Genomic DNA, 22,259 nt, shown 5'->3' on the forward strand with positions numbered 1-22,259 from the left:
CAGTAGGAAGGTTAAATTAAAGTCGATCGGTCGGTCACAAGCTTATCGATGATCGTTCGTCGTCGTTGCTGACGCTGCTGCTTACTAGTCACCACTTCAGCGTGGCCGTGGCCGGCCGGGTCGTCGTCCGACGCTTTACGACTTTCAGATAACCCATCACCCGTCATTACCACCCCATCTCACAACTGGTCCACATCAACCAATTGTGAGTGAACAAAACTACATAAACAAATGGCGATCCAACTAAAAGATATTCCACTAGCAAAATAAGTGGATAAAGGAGCCCCAGAAATGCAGCATAGCTTGGTTCAATTGGGTTGCGTTGCGACCCAAAGCTCGCCTAATATTTTTGTGGACAAGGACCAGAAAACTCGACAGCAACGCGGCCAAAAGTTGCATGGGATAGTGGAGTGCATTGTTGAGCAGCCTGTAAATCGCATGGATAAGTGCTGTGCAATATTGAACCCCAAATCAATTGATATTTATATATGATATACATAGTAGATCATCTAATCCTATGCAAATGGTCGTTATGCTAAATAAATTTTTCATAATTTATCTCCCTTCTAAATTGCATGAAATAACAATCTCCGAGATAAGAATTATCATCTTTTGCTTAAAAAAACAAAAAGGTGAGGATGGATGAGAAAAGTCTTTACGTTGACGATTGGAGCAAGCTATACGCGTCTCATCTTATCTTTGCTTTTCGAAATGGAGACTTCTGCCACAAATAATGTAATGGTTCATTATTTCGAAGCTTGGTTTTAAAATGTTTTGCTCTTCTTTTTTTAGTTTTTCTTTTCTTTTGAGTTTGCTGTCGTTTGGTATCTTTTTCTGCTTTTTCTTTTTAGGATAATGCAGTCGAGAGGATTTTTATACGCTAACGCTGTCATGACTCACCATTGATGGAACACTTCGCCCTCTGTTTGCACAGTGCTGAATTGAGAGGAGAGAAACAACGGCCCTTGTTGGTATGATGAAGACGAGTCCAAGCAGCCATCCTCAATTTCAATATAATTTATGATTTTCTTTATATGTAGTGTACTTGTTGGCCTTTGTTTGGATGGAAAAGATTTTATTTTTAAGCTCAATATAATTTATGATTTTCTTTATATGTAGTGTACTTGTTGGCCTTTGTTTGGATGGAAAAGATGAAGAATCCATTTCATGTACCTGATGCTGATGGGACTTTAAGCCGCACTGTAATGGCTGTTTAAGGGCACTGCAACAAGACAATCCCAGTTTGGATCTTTGATTTTTGGCTAAAGGTGCGGTAGTGAATGCTTCAATCCTGGGGCATGCAAACAACAGCAAAAGTATTCCAAGTGAGACACCACTTTACAATATAGCACCGTCCAAATGCTGCTTTTTAACAACAGATGTGGAACTGAAGGCTCCTCGCACAACTGGTGTCAACTCGGCTAAAGGCTAGGGCTCACTGTCGCCCTTGTTTGAAACTTGTCTCTGCACAATTAGTAAACAACCAAGAACATTTACTCCATTAAACCAGCTATGATGCTGTTTGCACATGCTATATGAGTTGTGTTTACTGAAAAACTAATCATCAGTTGTTAGTGTTCGGATAACATGTGTTTTCAATAGAGGATGGAATTCGCCATCTTACACAAATTTGTAGATTCAAATATAATGCCTATTGAATGCATAAGAACCTCCACCACAAGTCTACAGAATGAAATATTTATCTCCCTTGAGAACAACAGAAGCACAAAGATGAATTATTTTGTGGTTTATAGACTTGCATCCACGGAGAGAATCTAAATCTATTTAGTTTAAGACAAAATTATATTTGAAATCCATACTATGCATAATATATCTCAAGCTAATTTGTATTCTTTTCTTTCTCAGCATCAATAGAGGAAAGTAGAAAATCTCTTTGTAAAAAGAAAGCTCTCTTATCTACAAGCATGTTATTTTTTTAAAATCTCCAAATGGACCCACAAAATCTTGTATGATTTTGATCACTCCGGTGAAAATTCATAACGCTAAGAAGTCAAGCTAACACAGCCGAAAATCTGATAGAATCAAATCAGATTTTCCCATCCACACTGCAACTGGTCCAATACCAAGCGACTAAACTTAGACACACAGTGGCGGTGGTGCAGCATCCCATCCACTATCTCATTGACCTACAAATCTCTGTCTCAGTGAGATGTTGCTCCACTATCCATCTGACAATCCAAGGTCAAACTACAACGTAGTTCTCCTTTGTAGACTTGCTCCACAAATATGCACGAGTCAAAGTAAGCTAATCAATATTTCTAACTTCATCTTAGTAAACCCATGCATAGTTGACCTGATAGAGGTGACTACAAAAGGAGATCCTCTAGATGGCTCCACTTACAAATGACAGAAAAATCTACTCTTTTGCCCATCTAATATCTTGAAATGCATCACACAATCTAAATGTCTCTAAATGACATAGGTCTTTTTGTAACTTTATTATGTGTATCCAGAACTCCACTAGCTGGCTAGTAGTCATATTCCTATGAAGTTGACCAGCTCAAGAAATCAGATTTTTTTTCCCCCCTAGCGCTTCTAGGTTGTCTGTTATCTCCAAAACTTATAGTTTTAGTCATACTTACATCAAATATGTCAAATAACTTCCTCCTAGTACAGTATCATACAAGTTAGACTTGAACCTATAGACTATAGAAGGAGCATGTTTTCCCTTAACATGATAAAAACAACAACAACAACATCATCTTCTTCCTCTATTATTTGCACACTCCTTCAAGTTTCTACCTTTCTCTTTGGATAATGCCTTTTGAGGTGACCATATGTTTTCACCTGTAATATGAATTTAGTCCCTTCCTACTCTTACTTTAAGCAATTAGTGCATCATTCAAATCTAAAATAGCAACTATAACCTTCCTTTGGTTAGCATATGCAATAGACACCAGCCACACACACAAAAAAATCAGATGAATCAAATTGTGAAGAAATGAATGCCTATGTCAAGTTACCATTTAAGAAGTTCTCAACCTTGGTTAACTCATCCATAAGGCGACCGAGAGATGGAAGTAAGATTTACAACTTTGACCCGTGCTGAGGTTTCGGTCCCTGACCGGAACGATACGGTTTCGGTATCGTATCGTGCCGTGCCGATACAGTTTTGGTATTTTTTTTATTTATATATAATAATTATTAGATAAATATGTTTATTGTGTATAATTTAAAAATAAGTTGTATATTGATTTTATATAAGTTGTTTGAACTGTTAGAAAAAATAATTAAATATAGTTTTCTTTAAAGATGTATTAATTACTCGAATTAAAATTGATACATCATAATTATATAAATTAATTGTTTATTCATTTAATTAATTATTAGTTTAAATCTTATATATTTAAAATAGTAAAAAAATCAAAATATCAATTAAATAGCAAATAAAATAAAATAATAATAATAAAATTATCAGAATATAAATATGATTTATTAGAATTTTTTATTTTTTTAGAATTTTTAAATAAATTTTAAACAGTAAAAAAGAATTTTTTTTATAATATCAATTAATATTTTTTTATTTTTTAAAATTTTAAATATATTTTTATATATTTTATAGGAATAATTTAATTAGAGTTTATAAAAGCTTATTCAAAATATCACACTCTAGTTGGGAATTGTTTAATTAATTAAATCTTTTTTCTTTTGCAACAGTGATCTCGTGATCCTGCTAGTCGCAAGTCCCACGAGCAACACTCGCGCGACACTTCCGTCGGCGGCGGAGGCGTCACGCGACGTTTTTGGAGGGTCGTAGGACGCTTCTGGAGGGTCGTAGGACGCTTCTGGAGGGTCGCGATGCCTCCACCACCGCCGGAAGCGTCGCAAGACACTTCCGGCAGCACAGAGGCGTCGATCACGGATTCACGGGCGGATGACGAAGGCGAAATTTATCCACCTATTGTGTTGGTTTCGCTTCCTCACTGGAACAGTAAATTTCGACGATTTTAGGCGATACGGCTTGGCACTTCAAAACCTGGATGGAAGAGGGGAATAAGGCGATGGAGAGATTGAAGAATGTGTGATGCTAAGGCTAAAGGCGAGACATGCTCTTGCAACAAAATTGCAACATCCAAGACATTTTTTAAATAATATAGTGAAATAATACTGGTATGTAAATTCATATAATGCATGAGAATTCAATTTATATCCAATTTACATTTCTTCTGAATCAAGTTTATTCAACATAGAATCACACAAGTAAAAATACATCTAAAAGTATGAATTAAAGATGCACAGGATTGTTTTGGTCCATTCTCTTTCAATCTTTCTTGTGCACAAACATGCAAATTAATCTTCATGATGAAAGAAGGTTCAATTAAATTCAACTAAAATTATCTTGAGCTCAAATGAAAAGCCTTCCTCCAGGCCCAATTTTAGAGGATTTAAGACTCTCTCCATCTCTTAGTCCACCTGACCAGAAGCAAGATTTTGAAGCAATCTCTGTCAAATTTAACCTACACAATCAAGGTGGAAGAGGCCGAGGGCAAGGATGAGTACGAGATTGAGAATGTTGTCAAATTTATTTGAGGCCGAGGATGTTGTCAAATTATTTTCTCTGCAAGACATTTTGCCTATGAATGCCGCAAGAGGTATGACTAAAATTTTCATGGTGGTTTAGCATACACGTCTTGACCTTCACTCTCCCCCTCATGGCAATAGATTACTACAACAACTTATCTGGGAACACTCTGTCATAATCACCCTCAATATATAGGGCCCTAGAGTCCTCAACTACAGAAGGTACTAAAATTTTGGAACTACACCTCTATAGAAGCAATGGCTTACAATAAGTCTGGCGTTATACAAAATTACAAATAGATAATGTCTTAGATTTACAAATAAACACATAGTTCTATTCATCCAATCAAACTTTTTGACACACATAATACTCTTTATATCTTTTCTATTACTAAAAAATTTACTCTAGATTAGTCAATTTGCCATTTATAATGATATTTTTTTTAATTCCACTGACATCATCTTATAAAAGATTGTGCAACATGAACTACTCTGCTCCAAGAAGAAACTATATGTGGTTTTTATTATCTTCAATCTTCTCCAGTACAACTCACATTAGTGAATGCACAAATAAATTTTTTTAGCATGCTCAATTTGGTTATCCCTCTCCATGCCTTGTTTAGGTGGTCATTAATTATTTTTGTTTACTTTTCTTCATCTGTCTCTTCCTCTCGTTATGTCAAGAATGTGTGACATGGTTAGACCTTCCACTGGATAATTAAGGTGTCTAAGGTTCGAGTCTCAGCTGGGGATTTTCCCTCCAGTGAGAAGCGGACCTAAGAATGCTAGCCATTTGAATGTGCTTCCATAAATGCTTCCTGATTTACCATATTGGTCGGTGGGACTCTTCCGTAGGCCAAACCGGACACCTCTAAGATTAATCGATTTGAAGAACTGAATAATTGGATTAACCAAAAAAAATATGTGAAGCCAAAAGTCATCCTTTATTTATTGATGTCTATATTTTTCCACTAGTGATAATTCACTTAGATATTTGAATCCTACTCATATTCTCTATTTTGTTACTTTCTCTATAAAATAAAAACATTTGTCTTTGTCTGGGCATTATCAATCATGTCCTTGCCATCACACTCTTGAGCAAAGTGCCTTACACACAAAGCATCACCATATAATCAAAATCGCCTACCTCTTCTTCATCATGCTTCACTCCCATTTAAAGTTTGGGATGACATTGTCAACATTATTGTTTACCTCACTAGTCATCTATCCGTGCCACTACTATATAAAAAACATCCTATGGAAGCCCCGTGACAATGGTGCAGCGGTAGGACGCTTCCTCAGTTTTAGACATCTAAGAATCGAGTCCAAACTTTGACGAATTATTAATTAGAAAAAATGACTGAAACTTTGTCTCCGTCGTTGTATTGTAGTCGCCAACATCTCATCGACAAAGAAAACGACGACCCACCCACCAAAAAACAATGTGCTAATTAATTAATTCATCTAATTCAGACCATAATTATTACTTACCTTCGCACGCTCCTCCGCCACCGATGCCACTAATTCCCTCCACGATGGAGGACGCCGCCGCGCACGTGCTCCACCTCCTCGATCTCTACTGGTTCCGCCAACAAATCCTCCTCCCACCTCCTCCTCCTCCGCCGCCGCCGCCACCGGCAGATCCGCAGCCTCGTCAGCCTCTCCGCCTCCGCCGCGCTCTCAGCCACGAGTCCGCCCCCGCCCCTTCCGCCTCCCTCGCCATCCAACCGCCCCAGCTGAGGGCCATCCTGTCCGGGAAGGAGGCCCCACCGGAGGCCCTCTTCCCCGCGCCCCCCGCCGCCCACGCGAAGGGCAACGGCGACCGGAGGCAGAAGAGGAGGAGGCTGAGGAGGACGAAGAGCAAGAGCTTGACGGACCTGGAGTTCGAGGAGCTCAAGGGGCTCATCGATCTGGGCTTCGCCTTCTCCCACGAGGAGGCCGACCCCCGGTTGCTGGAGATCGTGCCGGGGCTGCGGAGGAACAAGGCTGGGGGCGCACCGGGATCCGTCTCCGTCGCCAGGCCGTACCTATCGGAGGCGTGGGAGACGAGGCCGGAGGCGGATCTCCTGAACAATTGGCGGTTCCAAGCCGCCGCCGCCGCCGGCGGGGTGAACTTGAAGGACCAGCTGAAGAGTTGGGCGCACGCGGTCGCATCCGCCATCGTACGATGAAAGTTCTCTAGCCATCAGGACCGTTCAAATTCAGTTCGGCAAGTTTTGAAATTGGAATAAGAAATTGAGATAATATTGTAATTAAGAATCAAGTGTGCATAATGCTGGATTTTATTCTCTTCCCTTGTTAATTAATAATTGTAGGCTTTTCGGAATTATTAATAACTGTGTTAGCAAATGCAGGTCGCATGGTTTAATTTAATTAGTTTGCAAGTTGATCCCGTTGAGATCAAGGGTTGGATCTCAAGAGGATTGAAACACAACACCGCTAGTAGGTTAGATATGAGTTGAGTGAGCTCCTATCGGATCGGCTCCGGTTAGATCGACTTCAGTCGGATAGGCTCTTGTTGGGTTGGCTCTAGAGGTCGAGCAATGAGGAACCTTGGGGGATCCCGCTAAAAAACATGTCCAGTTTCGATGAAGATGATAGGCAACGGCAAATACGCTAGGAAAACTATGAACATCGAAAAGAATTAGAAGGGAGACCAAGATGAACTTGACAAAACTTTTCCAACACGCAAGTCGAGCCTTGAGAAAGAGAAGAAGAAGACGAAAAGAAATGAGTTATTAGAATTATCTCGCACACATACCTCTACCAGCATATATGGATGCTCTATTATATCAGTTTGGAAGGACGAGGATAGTCATCGCTGGACACTCCGTGCACTTCCCATAAGTCCACAGAATGTGTCTGCACCACTTCTCTCACTCTCTTACGCACCTAGTCAAGTCTCCTATCGAACTTGATTCGGATCAGATTGGAGTTGCACGCCTCCACTTTTTAGGTCAATCGGTTTAATCTTAACTCAATTTTGAGTTTGATTTATCTGACTCTATGTTGATCGAGCTAAGTGACGTCTCCGCCACATCATATGTTAATTTTTTTTGGCCATTAAAAGATTAGATATGCTTATTTAGTTAGATTTGTAAAGAGCATCTTAATTATCAGCTTGTATAGATTGACATAGTTGGTACATGTATGATAGTTGCTCTAAGGGCATCTTCAATAGTTAAATTTTTTCATAAATATTTTTGTAGTTTCTAATATGTCATATCAATGTCACATCAAAAGTTTAAAAAATTACTGATCCTGTCCGAGAGTCAAAGTGACGGACACTGGGGATGTGACGCTCATGTTGACCGTGCATGGACCTCCGATGAGACTAGCCTGCAAGCACAAAAGCATCAGTGCGGGGGCAGGGAGTGGCTCCCTGACGATGGTCCTCCGACGCTCAAGTCAGATCTCCGGCGAAAGTAGCAAGCAAGCAAAGAAACAAAAGTGGCAGTGTAACTATAGTTGCAGTAGAATAAACATATCTTCGTCGAAGCTTGGGGTCTTTTATATAGGGCTCCCGGGGGTGTGTGTGCACGTTTCTCGAGGTATGCACGCATCTCAAAGCTTCCCTGATAGGACGTGTCAGAAAAGTGTACCTGACATCATACCTCAATAGTCTGAGCATATCCTGACAAGCCAATGGAAGCTTTCGTCATACGATTCTTTGCCTGATCATTGTTGGTACCGAAATATAGCTAGAGGGGGAGGGGGGTGAATAGCTCGGTGCGATCTCGTGCTCGTCGTTGCTTTGTTTCTTCGATGATGTGCAGCGGAAATACAAGAAAACAAATACACGACGTTAACACAAGGGATTTACTTGGTATCCACCTCAAGAACATGTGACTAATCCATGGATCCACACTCACGCACCCTCCACTATGAAAACACTCCATTTCGGTAACTACCGAAGGCAGAGAAGTCTTACAAGCTCTCAGTACAAGAAGAAAGGTAAGGGAAACAAAATACAATAAGATCTTACAAGTTTGCACAAGAAACTCTAACCCTAACTTCTTCCTCGCCTCTTGACTTGGATGTGCACCAGCACAAGCCTCCAAGAATCTTCAGGAACTGACGGTGAGAACTCTGTGGAGAAAATGTGATCGCCGGTGGAGTGGAATCAAAGAAGTGCCGAAGAAACGCTTGTCAATTGCTAATATCTGCGCCAACGGTCAGGTCTCAATCGATTGGATTGCTCCCAATCGATTGGGGAGGTTTTGGATCGATCGACCGATCGATCCTGAGCGCCTCTATGCTCTTGGGAATTGCCTGGATCGATCGGTCGATCGATCCAGGAATTCTCCCCAATCAATCGGCTGATCGATTGGAGAAGCCTTTGTCATGGGAACTCACCCAATTGATCAGTCGATCGATTGGGCATGAGCCAATCGATCAGCTGATCGATCCAACTCCTTGTTTTTGCCCAAAACCAAGTCCAAAGTCCCCTAAACCAACATCCGGTCAACTATGACCTGTTGGTACATCATGCCTAGCATCCGGCCACCCTTGACCTGCTAGGACTCTCTCACCAAGTGTCCGGTCAATCCCTTTGACCCACTTAAACTTTTCTCCTCGTGCCAAGTGTCCGGTCTTCCATGACCCACTTGGACTTCCACCAGATGTCTGGTCAACCTTGACCCATCTGGATTTCCCGTGCCTGACTTCACTCACTAGGACTTTCCTTCTGCCTAACTTCACTCAGTAGGACTTCTCCTCTGTCTGGCTTCACTCACCATGACTTTCCTTACTGCCTAGCTTCACTCACTAAGACTTTCACCTGGCTTCACTCACCAGGATTTTCTTCTGCCTAGCTTCACTTACTAGGTCTTTCACTTGGCTTCACTCACCAGGATTTTCTTCTGCCTAGCTTCACTTACTAGGTCTTTCACTTGGCTTCACTCACCAGGATTTTCTTCTGCCTAGCTTCACTCACTAGGTCTTTCACCTGGCTTCACTCACCAGGATTTTCTTCTGCCTAGCTTCACTTATTAGGACTTTCCACAACTGTCTGGCTTCACTCACCAGGACTTTCTAATCTGCCTAACCTCCCAGTTAGGACTTTCACCTGACTTCACTCACCAGGATTTTCCAATCGAGTATCCAGTCAACCTTGACCTACTTGACTATTCTTCAAAATCTCCCCACATGAACAATTGCACCTGCAATCTCCATGTCTTGTCTCCATGTATTGTTAAACATCAAAATCCAAACATCAAGACTCGAGCTTGACCCAATTCAAGCTCAGTCAACCAGGTCAACCTTGACCTAGAGAATATTGCACCAACAATCATGTCGTCGATCATGCTGTCTGTCTGCGGCACAAGTCTCGAGGAGGATATCAGTCGATCCTGCCTTTGTATGCTAGTGGGCCGCTCGACCAGCTTTTGTCTACTAGTGGGCTGAGAGGGTGGCCGCTTGACTACTTCCACTGTCTGGCCCGAGCGGGGAGGCCGCTCGACTACTTCCGCTGTTTAAGTCGAGCGGGTCGGCCGCTCGGCTACTTCCACTGTCTAGTCTTGATGGGTCGTGTTTCCATTTCGTTGGTTGTGATATGATCTTTGGCCGATCGGGATGTCCGCTTTACACATGTCTCGCCAGTCGGCTCCCAAGCCTTTGAGCATCAGAACCTCGATGCGAGATTGAGCTGTAGTAACGTCGGACCAGTCATTCCTTAGTTCGATCGGCTGATGGGGTCGCCCGATCGGACGCTAACCTGGGGCGTTGACCGTCTTGACTCTGACTTTCCACGTGGCGTTGACCTTCTGCAGGACAGGGCCCGACCTTATCACCGAATCAACTATTATTCTCTTCATAATAAAAAAACTCCGTATAATTTTTTATTTACTATTTTTTCATTTAATATCTCTATATAATATTTAATTGATATTTTAATTAATTCTCATCTTTAATTTAATTTAATTTATAATTTTTATTTAACATTTAATTATAAATTTTAATTTAAGTATATTATTTGTATTTTTTTAACTTATCCATCTATTTTTTTTCGAGTATAACTTTCACTATAAAATATTTTAATTATTTAGAAAATCAAACATATAATATTACTTTTTATGATTAATGACTTCATTTTAAAAAGTAAATTTAATTTTTTAAATTTACTCTTGAAATCTCAAAACTCATTTCCACGCTGATTAAAAAATTTTTATTGATCTTTTTTTTTAATTTTATAAACCTTAAAAAAAAAAAAATGATAATCTCAGTTATTCTCATCGATTATTTTTGAGATGATCGATCCGGCTCCATAAAAATTTTCCACCGATCATCAGGATAAATCGGGAAGTGCACACAGTGACCAACCCAAAAACTTAGCATTTTTTTATTACGCCCCCATGTGGAGGAAAATTTCTTATAAATATATTGTATCTAGAGTTCGGACTACGAATATCTCAATGACAACCTAAATATCTTATCACGATATCATAATCAGGAAGACAAACCTTAAAAAAAAAAAAAAGAAAAGAAAAAAAAAAAAAGCTTATATTAGAGATATTTTAATAAATATTGAGATCAATTTTTAAAAGATATAAAATAGTTTATTGATTATTTAGTCTCTCTCTTGCAAAGGCCAGCTACATTAGGATAAATCTCCCATGATTTATCCTCTTTCAAAAGAAAACATATTGGCCCACCCTCAAGGTGTCACTTTTTTGCTCCAATTAATTAATTACCACACCGGGGAGTTTGGAAGATGATAATTAAATAATTTAAATGGAGATTTAGATGATCAAAGATTTATCTTATCTATTTGTTTGGTGACACTTGTTTTTCGGTGCAGTAAGAAGCAAGATTCAATCTCTCTTTCAATCACCGACGTTGATCATGATCAAATTCCTTCACCTGTGAATCGAGATTGCAGTTGACCCAAGCAAGTGGTCTATGAGGTAGTGCCAATAATATTCTTCATTATGACAATCAAAGTGGATCGATATTAGCCACCGCTCCAATTTGTCATGCACAAGAAAAACTATGTAGAAATCGAACTCATTTTTCATTTGCAACAAAAAACGGGTGGATTACAATTCGTCCCTCAAATAATATTTTTAATAAAGAAAGAAAAGTTCAGTGATTTTAAAGTTGTCAAGCACCAGAAGGCCTAGCTATCAAGGTTTCACATTAATTACTTCCACGCTAAGTGTGCTCTCTCTTGACAGAGTGCTATATAGCTGTGATTCATCTTTCCGGTTGCTTTCTTGATTTGATCGATTGCTTGAGAAAATCACTTTCCGTCTAATGCCTCTAATTATCTGTTCCAAAACTCTACCTGCTGTTAGCTATCCTTTCTTACGGTCTCTTAGCATAATATGACCTCTTGATCGATGAAATGTATTTATTGATACTGTCTGAAATCAGACAAGTTGATTTACTGACTAGGGGACTTTGAGATCGATCGTAGGAAGACTCCAAGCATGAGGAATCTTGCGTCACGTGTAAGCATGCATGTTAAAGAAGAACGAAAAATTTTCTTGTTAAAGAAGAACGAAAAAGTAAGAAAATTAAACATTAGCAACTGAGCTAGGGAGAGGTCCTAACACAGACATTCTGATGCTTAAGTTAAATAAGAAACTGAATAAAAGAATAAAAAATATTGACGATAAACAGTGAATACTAATAACACTGTCCTCTCTTGTACATATAGATGGAGACCTCTTATTAGAGGGTGTACATGAATCAAGCTATACATGAGATATTCGAATCTCGATTCGATAAAAATTCGTTTGAGCTCATTTAATGAGAGTTGTTAAAATAAATAAATCAAGTTCAAGCTTCACAATACTCGACTCGTTAGCTCGTGAATATGTTCGTTAGTAAGCTCATGAATCAATTTTTAAATAAAAAATTAATAATTTTGATATTAAATTTATAGATTTTATATTTAAAAATATAGATAATTATATTAAATTTATTTATCAGAATAAAATTTTCATAAAGATAATTATATTAAATTTATTTATTAGAATAAAATTATAATTTTTAATGAGAATATTATAATTTTCTTCTAATATAAAAATTAATTTTTAATGAATATTTAAATTCATAATTTATATTTATTAATCTCATTTAGGTTCGATAAAAATTTATGAGCCATGAATATATTCATTAAATAAAGTTCTAGCTCGACTCATTATAAATTAATCAAACTTAAACGTTCAACAGTTCGATTCGATTCGGTTCAATTACACTCCTACCCCACATATAATGTTGTTTTTGTATAAATATCAATGCATTTTAGAATAGGATCAATCAATCTGATTTTTTCTAAATTATGTTTGTCACCCCTGTGCCTGCATAATGAAAGGCATCTCGGGAATCACACAAAGAATACTCCGATGATTTTTTGACAACTGTTATGCAAGATGATAAAAAAGGATATTGGGCTATTGGTTGATATACTTCAGCGATAGTCCAGCTTAGTTTCTTCTGTTATTGGATCAAGCGTCATTCCTTAATGGGGTTTGATCGACTACGAAAGGTTAGACATCTCGAGGATTCGACATTCGATCAAATAAGGAGTCCAGTTCGATTGGATGGTAGATCTAGAGGGTCCAATTAACTCAGGAGGAATTGAGATGATCAAGGATTGGATTGGATAAAATGTTCGATTGTGTCCTGATACTTGTGATAGCTGATCCAAGACAAACTTCCGCTCGGAGTCTATCAGCAGGCCTTATACCATATTTATGGGAGGACTCAGATAACATGATTACCTCTGATCTTATCAATCGACCTTCTTCTTCACTTAGACCCTTAACTCTGGATCCTATCTTATTCATTAGCTGTATCATTTATAATGAGACAAACTTGAAGAAAAACTATCTTCAAATGAAGGCCACCGCCTCTGCTTGACCACCGTCTCCGGCTCTTCGTACTAAGCAGTCAATTAAGGGAACAAAACGACGTCTACGAACACATCGAATCCGTAGCCACCTTTAATTAATTACTGTCATTTTCGCTAATTCATCATCTTCATCACGTGGACCGATCGCCTCCATTCAACGCGTGAACTGAGGATTTCGGCAACTCTTCGTAATTATCTATTCATTCGGCGGATTAATCGGAATAGATCTGGTTGTCGTCGGTCCTCACGTGGCGATGGCGTTAGGCGGCCGTGTCCATTTCTTTTATAACTAAAACCGCTTTGAGCTGTTCTATCTTGTGCGTTGTCACGACGCTAGATATAAAGCAAGCAGAGCCGCACTGCGCTAGACACTTCACGATCATGTCATCCCGGGCCGCCGCCGCCGCCTTCCTCGTCCTCCTAGTCGTCTCCGCGGCCGCCGCCGCCGCCCGGCTCTCCCATAAATACTACTCCACCTCCTGCCCCGGCCTTCAACCCCTCGTCCGCCGCATCGTGGACCAAGCGCTGTCTCAGGATCCGGCGTTGGGCGCCGCTCTGCTTCGCCTCTTCTTCCATGATTGCTTCGTGAATGTGCATTTCTTTCCTTGAGTCGCCGTTGGTTTTGTTAGTAAAAGAGAGATAGATATCAAAGAAGGAGAAAAAAACGGCGATTGATTAATATAATGAATTCAGGGCTGCGACGCTTCGGTTCTCCTCGACGACACCGCGAGCTTCACCGGCGAGAAGAACGCCGCCCCCAACGTGAACTCCCTCCGGGGATTCGAGGTCATCGACGCCATCAAAGCCAGCGTCGAAGCAAAGTGCAGCCGGACCGTGTCTTGCGCCGATATCGTCGCCCTCGCCGCTAGAGACAGCGTTGCCGCGGTAATTATATTGATTAATTAGTTCGTCACATGGTTAGATTTTTGGTTGGATTCTTTTTGATCAAATCGCAGCTGGGAGGCCCATACTGGGCGGTGTACCTGGGCCGGCGGGATGCGCAGACGGCTAGCCAGAGGGCGGCGGTGGCGAACCTGCCGCCGCCCGGCGCGAGCCTTTCGACTCTGTTGTCTTCCTTCGGGGCGAAGGGGCTGGCGGCGGGGGACATGATCGCGCTCTCCGGGGCCCACACCATCGGCCAGGCGCGCTGCGCCAACTTCCGCCAGCACATCTACAACGACACCGACGTCGACCCCGGGTTCGCCGCAGTCCGCCAGCTGGGCTGCGAGGCCTCCGGCGGCGACTCTTTAACGGCGCCGCTGGACGTACGGACGCCGCTGGTCTTCGACAACGAGTACTACCGGAACCTGGTGGCGCGAAAGGGGCTGCTGCACTCCGATCAGCAGTTGTTCGACGGCGGCCAGTACGACTACCTGGTGCGCCGCTACAGCGTCAGCCAGACGGCCTTCTTCACCGACTTCGCCGCCGCCATGGTCAAGATGGGCGACATGAGCCCCCTCACAGGCTCCAGTGGAGAGATCAGGACGAATTGCCGGAGGTGGAACTGATCGATTCCTTCATCCACCTTGAGATGAGATCTTACCCTGCTTACTTTGGGATCGGGAATTGGGTTCGGATTTAATTTAATTTTGTATAATTCAATCAAAAATAGATCAGATTCATCATTTTGGCAAGGCTGAAACTCTAGAAGCAACAAATTAAATAATGCTGAAAATATTAAAAGTGATCAAACTTTACGATGGAGGAATAAAGGGAGTGTAATGAGAATAAAATGCTTCGCTCTCAATCAAAGATGATTTCTTAAAGTTCTTTTGATATATTTTTTTTGGAAGTTAAAAAGGAAAGCAGTATAGTAATATTTCTACTCTTTTTGCTTCCTTAACTATCAAGAATCTATGGAAATAATATATTAAAAGAAATTTTAAATAAAAGGATTTTTGTTTGGGCTATGATTTCGTCCAAAAGTTGAAAAGATGGAAAGTTAGAGATGTGGTGCTTTCACTAATCGTATGTAGATTCCGCTTTGACCTGCAATACAGATGACGTCAGTGTCGAGCCAGGGAAGGAGTCTCCTGCGTTGGTCCTCCGATACTCAAGTCAGTCACCGGCGATAAAGTATAAGACGGAGCAACAAGAAGATTGTAGCGCAAACAATGAATATCGCATATTGCGTACCTCCGCCGATGCCTGAACCCCTCTTTTATATAAAGCTCCTGCAACGCGTGTCAATGCTCCCTAAGTGAACACGCTTCCCAAAGTTTCTCCTGAAAAGACTTGTTAGTAAAATGTCCCTGATACAGTACCTTAACGAGTCGAACATATCTCTGAAGTGACAGTGGAAGCTTTTGTCGTACGATCTTCTGGTTGTCCATGCCCTGTGTCGGTAGCACTAACTCCGATCCCAAAAGGATGTCGATGGATATCAGAGAGAATATGCTGCTAGACCGAGCGGGTTAGCCGATTGACCGGAACTTCACTGTTCCTGTGTCACGTTCACTCGGTCAGAATTCCACTCTGCCACTATCGAGACCTGCTGCCAGGCTGAGCGGGGTGGTCGCTCGACCGAAGTCGAATTATGCCATTGCCAAAACTTGCTGCCTGGCCGGTAGTCGCTCGATCGAAGTTCCACTCTATCAATGTTGAGCTCTACTACTTGGCCAAACGAGTTAGTCACTCGGTTGAAGTTTCGCTCTGCCAATGTTGAGCTCTGCCATCTGGCCGGTGAGATAGCCGCTCGGTCGAAGTTTCGCTTTGCCAATGTCGAGCTCTGCTGCCTGGTCGAGCGAGGTAGTCGCTCGGCCGAAGTTCTGCTATACTAATGTTGAGCTCTGCTGTCTGGCCGAGCGGGGTAGCCACTCTACCCCGCTTCTACACATCTCCTCTTCCTCCGTTCGACGTCCAATACTCCATTAAGTGTCAGTCATTTGACCTCCTCGTGTCAAAGGCAGAATTAGACCGAAACTTTTTGCCCCCGGTCGGGCATGCTCATCCGATCGACCGGTGCTATCTACGTATTGATCATCTTAATTTTAACCTTTATCGTGATCATTATCCTTCATGGGGTAGGACCCTCATCAGGCTCCTTTGAGTTTTTTTTTTTTTTTTTTTTTTTTTTTTTTTAAGGATGCATGATTGAGGGTAGAGGCTTTTTCCATAGCATTAGTTTGTTTATATTTTAATTAAATAAATAGTGTCCATTTACTCACGGAAAGGTTGTTAATACAGTTAAAAATGCTTTTGTTTTAAGTTAACTGAAAAAATGGAAAAAAAAAAAATCAATTTATATCTGCAGGCTTTCCTTTACTTGGGCTTCGGCCCGTTGTAGATATCAAGGATCACAACCGTCAGATGGAATTCATGGAGGCCGTTGGATCTAGGTCATGGCCTTGGCGAAGCCAATCTTCCCTTTTATAAGCACATCGTACTGCGCCGTTGGGACTTCTTTGAGATCGGGAGAGCCGGCGAAATGGTGCAAAGGTTAACCTACCGGAAGAGGCATAGCTATGCCACCAAATCGAATCAGACCCGTGTCGTCAAAACCCCTGGTAACGATCCATTATTTTCTCCTTTCTAAGTCCTGGATTTCTGTTGGTTATCCAAATTTCCTTCAGATTCATTCAATTTTTCGTTTTGTTTTTGTTCTTTCTGTCCCTTGTAAATTTATGGCAGTTTTGGTTGTGATAATCTAGCATATGTGTATTTCTGGTGTATTTAGTACTCTTCATCATAGATCGCTTCTTTTTAATTGTGTTTGATTTCTTGATGTAGGTGGGAAGTTGGTGTACCAGTATACACACAAAAGAGCCAGTGGACCCAAATGCCCCGTGACTGGAAAGAGAATCCAAGGGGTACGTACTTAGGCTGCTTCTGGTTTGCCTTCAAATTTTATTTGACTTGATAAGTTTCACGCTTGATTTTCTAGGTTACTAATGCAATGCTTCATAGCAGCAATTTTTTTTTTAAATTTTATGAAATGAAAATTACAATACATACTGTTCTACAACTTTTTCTTCCCAACAATTACCGCATGCTACAATTCACCTAGCCATGGTTTAACGAATATGCTCTTAGTATATATTTTTTGTATTCAATTCTGAAGTCTGAAATAATATAACTCAAACTTAACTCAAGTAGCATACATTTATAATTTAAATATGGAAGTAAAAAAGTTAGATCCTGCTGGCTGATAAAAAAACAACATTAATCAGCATACTTCTCTGATTATTTTACTAAATAATTTATATTTTTTGTGTTGATTAAAAGGCACTTGCATTGTATGTTTTTTGTGCAAGATTAACTATTTAAGATCAGTTGGCTGAAAAAAATGCGTGTGTTTTTTTAAGACCAATATATTTTAGAAATGTGTTTTTTCCCTGTACTTCAATTCCTAACTTCTATTTGTTTCTCTAATTTTGTGGGCATGTATATGCCATTTCCTTGATCTTAGGATCTTTAGGAGCTTACAAATGTTGTTTCTTATAAGATCAGTGAATCATTGTGAATGATCATTTACTGTTTCTATGTTTTTTTTTTTTTTTTTTTGCCTCCAACATGATGTAATTTTTAGCTTAGGAATACTAATTATATCTCTAAAGAGTTTTCTTGTTTTTAGGCATTCAAACAGAATTGTGAACATCTCTCCTCTTTGTCAAATCTAAACTTTGATACACTGTGTGGACTTTGAAGGATGTCTAGCCTTTGATAATTGTGTGCTGGTGGTCATTTGTAAGGATGCCTTATTTTCTGTCCTAGTGATGGTACAATTTACAATGTGTTTGCCATGCCTTTGAGTGTGAACTACTTTTGGCTTCCAATGTAATTCTAAGTTGTTGAATTTATTGTTATTCCATGGGGGTGTTGTCTTCATAGTGTAGATGCTCACTGAAAAATTGTAGTGCCAACTTTATTGTACATTTTATGTTCTATTTTGCATATAAACATGACACTATATTAATTATGTAACTGCAAAAGTTAGTTTACAAGTTCTCTATAGTTTTAAGTGACAAAAGTTCTTGTAGAAAAATCATTTCGGGTGTTTTGCCAATTGGAATTATATCTGCATTGTAATGATTTGTTGATGTGCAGATAATGCTTTTAGGTATTTATTTTCCTTTGCCGTATGGTGCTCATCTTGTCTACTGTACATCTTGTCTATCATTGGCGCATTATTGTGTTTAAGTTATTGGTGTTCTTGTTTCATTTCAAAACATCTGGTGGTTTGCCTGATGGGTTTTTTCTATTGTTGATCAAATTTTCTTTTTTGTTGAGGTCCTTTTTTTCTCGCTTGAAAATCGGATTGACTCTTTGCTTTTGTTTGTGTCCAGATTCCTCACTTGAGACCCACACAGTATAGAAGATCTAGATTGTCTAGAAACCGGAGGACTGTGAACCGAGCTTATGGTGGAGTCTTATCTGGAGGTGCTGTCAGAGAGAGGTGGGTAGCTTCGGCTTCTGTATGTTCGTAATCATAATAATTTTTTTTCCAGATTGCATGCATCTTATAATATATTTGTTGGATCTCCAGGATTATCCGAGCTTTCTTGGTCGAAGAGCAAAAGATCGTGAAGAAAGTTTTGAAGATCCAGAAGGCTAAAGAGAAGCAAAGCACCAAGAGCTAAGGCATCAAACTAAACAAAAGTTATGTCCGGAGCCTTTTAATCTAGAAATTTTTGTTTGACTCGGTGAACTTTGTCGGGCGGTGTTTATACATTGCTTCAATATGCTTTACTAGAAAGTCTAGAATCATGAGGACAGCCAGTTCCGTCGTTACTTAATATGGCGGCAATGTTCGTTGTGCTTCGATTAATTTTCTCCTATTGCATTGTGTTATTTCCATGCTTAGTTGCAGTTATGGATTGACAGTGCCCTGCATACCACGGCTTATTGCCTGTTCGCATATACTTTACTTGACATCCCTCCGCGGACCCCAAGCCAACATGGAACGGAATCTCAGTACCTTGCTGAAAAAGAAAAAGTGGAAGATTTGCATCAAATGAAATGCAAAAGAAGAGACCAGCGGCAAGAAATCCTTATTCCTTCGCCTTTCACAAGCCATTTATACCATTTTGCACGATCGCCATGTTCGTTAATTCATGGAGTGCCTCAGGATCAGCGCACGGAGTACCCTGCCCCGTCACCACCCGGCAATTAGGCGCATTGGTCTTGCGCCTGCTGGCCGGCGACTCCACTTTCCCCAGCCGTCGGTGCCCTGGCATCGCTCCGTACGCTGCTCCCATGCAGTGCCCCTTCCGAAGGAGTTCGAGGGGAACAAGAAAGGCCGGTGGAAGAAGGTGGCGGCTGGGACGGCCGTCGCCGTAGCTTGCGTGCTGGGTGCAGTCTACTTGTCACCCGCCGTATCGGCCCCCCCTGCGAAGCCGACCGAACCAGGATTCATCTGTGTAGAAATCGAAAGTTGTGAAAATAACGTGCTGGACAGAACGCGGGACGAAGTGCGCGAAATCTTGTTCAAGAAGGTGGTCCGTTCGTTGCTAAACTTTATTTGACAGACATGTTATTTTCTAGCTCCTCTCTATGCTTTCCAACTGCATTCAGGGAACGTGCGGCGTGCCTAAGATGGAGTCCTGGATGGATGACCCGATGATGTTCGATGCTACTCTGAAGGTGGTGCAGTGGCACATCGCGAAGGTGATCGAATCGCTTTCCTAGTTAGCTCCCCATGCCATCGGCAAAATTCCGGCGTACCTTCTAACTAAATGAGTTATGCAGAAAGACTATCACGCGGCGGAAGAAATCTGCAAACAAACCATAAAAATCGGACCGGAGTCTGATGCACGTCCTCGTCTTCTCATGGTCCTCCCCTCCCAGATAATATATATATATTCTCATACAGTCGATTATTTACAAATTATATTACTCAGTACTGATTAAGATGAATATATATAATTGTGTAGGCTGTGATTAGGATGATGCTGGCAGTGGAAGTGATGCTGGAACCAGAGACAGGAGAACAGGAGCCGGAAGCGTACGTCAAGAGCGCGATGGAGTCGTGGAAAGAGTTCTACGGAAGCGTCGGTAGGAAGGTACCGACATCGGACTAGTCAGAGTTTGTCAACCCCTTTATTTTTTATTTTTTCCTTTTTATTTTAATTTGTCGAATAAAGCTGTCGAATGAGATTGATCGTGATATTATTGTGAGGTGTCCCATTATATATTGTACGTTTATTGTTTTATTTTACGTGAATTTACCATGCCAACTATTCGTACGTTGCGTTTGATTTAGAGATTTTAAAATGAGGGGATAAATTTATTTTTAAATTTTGTATTTGGTTGATGAGAATAAAATTAAAATTAAAATTTAAGAATGAAACTTAAAAATGTGAATATTGATAAAATCCATCAATTCTTTTGAGTTTTAATGAGAATTAAATTTTAGATAAATATATCTTTAATATATTTGTTTAATTTTTCTTTCATATCGTTTTTTCTTTTCTTGTTCTCTCTTATTATATTTTTTCTCTCCTCATGTAATCATCACGTTTTCTTTCTTATTATACTTTCTCTTTTCTCAATCTCTCCAATCACACACACTTTTAGGACTGTAAATGAACCAAGTGTTCGTGAACAAGCTTGGTGTTCGGCTTGGTAAGAGCTTGTTTATGTTCGTTCAATATACACAAGATTGATTAAACAAACAAGCTTGAACAGTTCATTAAGCTAAACAAACAAGCTTAAATACATATGTGTTCAGCTCGTTAACGTTCGTGAGCAACGTTCGTGAACAACGTTCGTGAACAACGTTCGTGAACAATGTTCACGAACCATATTCATTAATAAAACTCTTTTCAATATGCTAAATAAATAATAAAATAAAATAAAATAAAATAAATAAATAAATTTAAATTTCCAAGCTCAATAACCAATCAAATAACTAAAAGTTTCAAACAATCAAACAAGCTTGAATTGAAAGCTCGATAACATCTAAACGAACCAAGCTCGAACCAAGCTCAAGCCAAGCTCGAACCAAGCTCAAGCCAAGCTTGAATTGAGAGCTTGATAACATCTAAACGAACCAAGCTCAAGCCAAGCTTCAAACAAGCTCAAGCTCATAAAAAATAAACCAAGCCAAGCTTGAACACTCATTTCAAAAGCTTGGTTCATTTTAAGCTCGGCTCGGCTCGGCTCGGTTACCTTATCAAAAAAGTTTGAACACCTCAAAGTTTGACTCGGCTCGGCTCGTTTACAGCCCTACACACTTTATCTCCTTATTTCCTCTCAACACATTTTCTCTCTTTTCATCATCTTACATTACACTTTTTTTCTCATCCTAATTTCTGTCTCCTCATCCATACTCATCATGCTTTCTCTTTCATCACACGTTCCCTCCTCATTCTCTCTCATCATGTTCTCTCTCATCATGTTTAATTCTAGTCCCTTCATATCCGTGGGGCTGGCTCTAAGGGTCGCTTATGTGACAGTTCCACATGTTTTCTTTCTCATCATACTTTTTTTCTTATCACACTTTCTCTCTCATCATGTTTTCTTTCTCATCATAATTGTTCTCTCCTTATTTTCTCTCATCACACTTTCTTTCCTTATTTTCTCTCATCACACTTTCTCTCTTTTCATTTTCTTCCATCACACATTCTTTCTCATCACACTTTCTCTTTCCTCATACTCTCTCACCATATTTTTTCTCCCATCACATTCTCCTATTTTTTTCTCATCACACTTTCTCTTTCAGCATTCTCTCTCATCATATTTTCTCTCACATCATACTTTCTCTCTTCTTAATTTCTTCTATCACACACTCTCTCCATCTCTCATCATACTTTCTCTCTCTTCATTTTCTTACATCATACTTTCTCTCTCATTATATTTTCTCTCTCATCCTCTTTCATTATGCTCTCTTCCATCAAACTTTTCCTCTCTTCATTAT

The 22,259-nt window shown here is 40.2% G+C and overlaps 4 protein-coding genes across 4 annotated transcripts; all 4 read left to right on the top strand.

Annotated features, from left to right (window-relative positions):
- The first annotated feature begins 6,077 nt into the window (after positions 1–6,077).
- Positions 6,078–6,713, top strand: LOC122043561. The gene has a single exon (XM_042604183.1). The coding sequence runs from the start codon at positions 6,078–6,080 to the stop codon at positions 6,711–6,713; it is 636 nt and encodes a 211-aa protein (XP_042460117.1).
- Positions 6,714–13,725: 7,012 nt separating this feature from the next.
- On the top strand, positions 13,726–15,027 carry LOC122040819 (peroxidase P7-like). The gene is made up of 3 exons (XM_042600262.1): positions 13,726–13,993; positions 14,096–14,287; positions 14,359–15,027. The coding sequence occupies exons 1-3, from the start codon at positions 13,784–13,786 to the stop codon at positions 14,908–14,910; spliced, it is 954 nt and encodes a 317-aa protein (XP_042456196.1). The 5' UTR covers positions 13,726–13,783; the 3' UTR covers positions 14,911–15,027.
- A 1,734-nt stretch (positions 15,028–16,761) lies between these two features.
- LOC122040821 (60S ribosomal protein L34-like) lies at positions 16,762–19,198 on the top strand. The gene is made up of 4 exons (XM_042600264.1): positions 16,762–16,908; positions 17,132–17,211; positions 18,688–18,797; positions 18,888–19,198. Exons 1-4 carry the CDS (start codon positions 16,830–16,832, stop codon positions 18,979–18,981), a joined length of 363 nt encoding a protein of 120 aa, XP_042456198.1. The 5' UTR covers positions 16,762–16,829; the 3' UTR covers positions 18,982–19,198.
- A 59-nt stretch (positions 19,199–19,257) lies between these two features.
- On the top strand, positions 19,258–20,507 carry LOC122040820. Its single transcript, XM_042600263.1, has 5 exons — positions 19,258–19,381; positions 19,470–19,836; positions 19,916–20,008; positions 20,090–20,173; positions 20,275–20,507. The coding sequence occupies exons 1-5, from the start codon at positions 19,356–19,358 to the stop codon at positions 20,419–20,421; spliced, it is 717 nt and encodes a 238-aa protein (XP_042456197.1). The 5' UTR covers positions 19,258–19,355; the 3' UTR covers positions 20,422–20,507.
- Positions 20,508–22,259: the final 1,752 nt, after the last annotated feature.

The sequence above is a fragment of the Zingiber officinale genome, chromosome 2A, assembly GCF_018446385.1.
Source record: "Zingiber officinale cultivar Zhangliang chromosome 2A, Zo_v1.1, whole genome shotgun sequence".
Taxonomy (NCBI): Eukaryota; Viridiplantae; Streptophyta; class Magnoliopsida; order Zingiberales; family Zingiberaceae; genus Zingiber; species Zingiber officinale.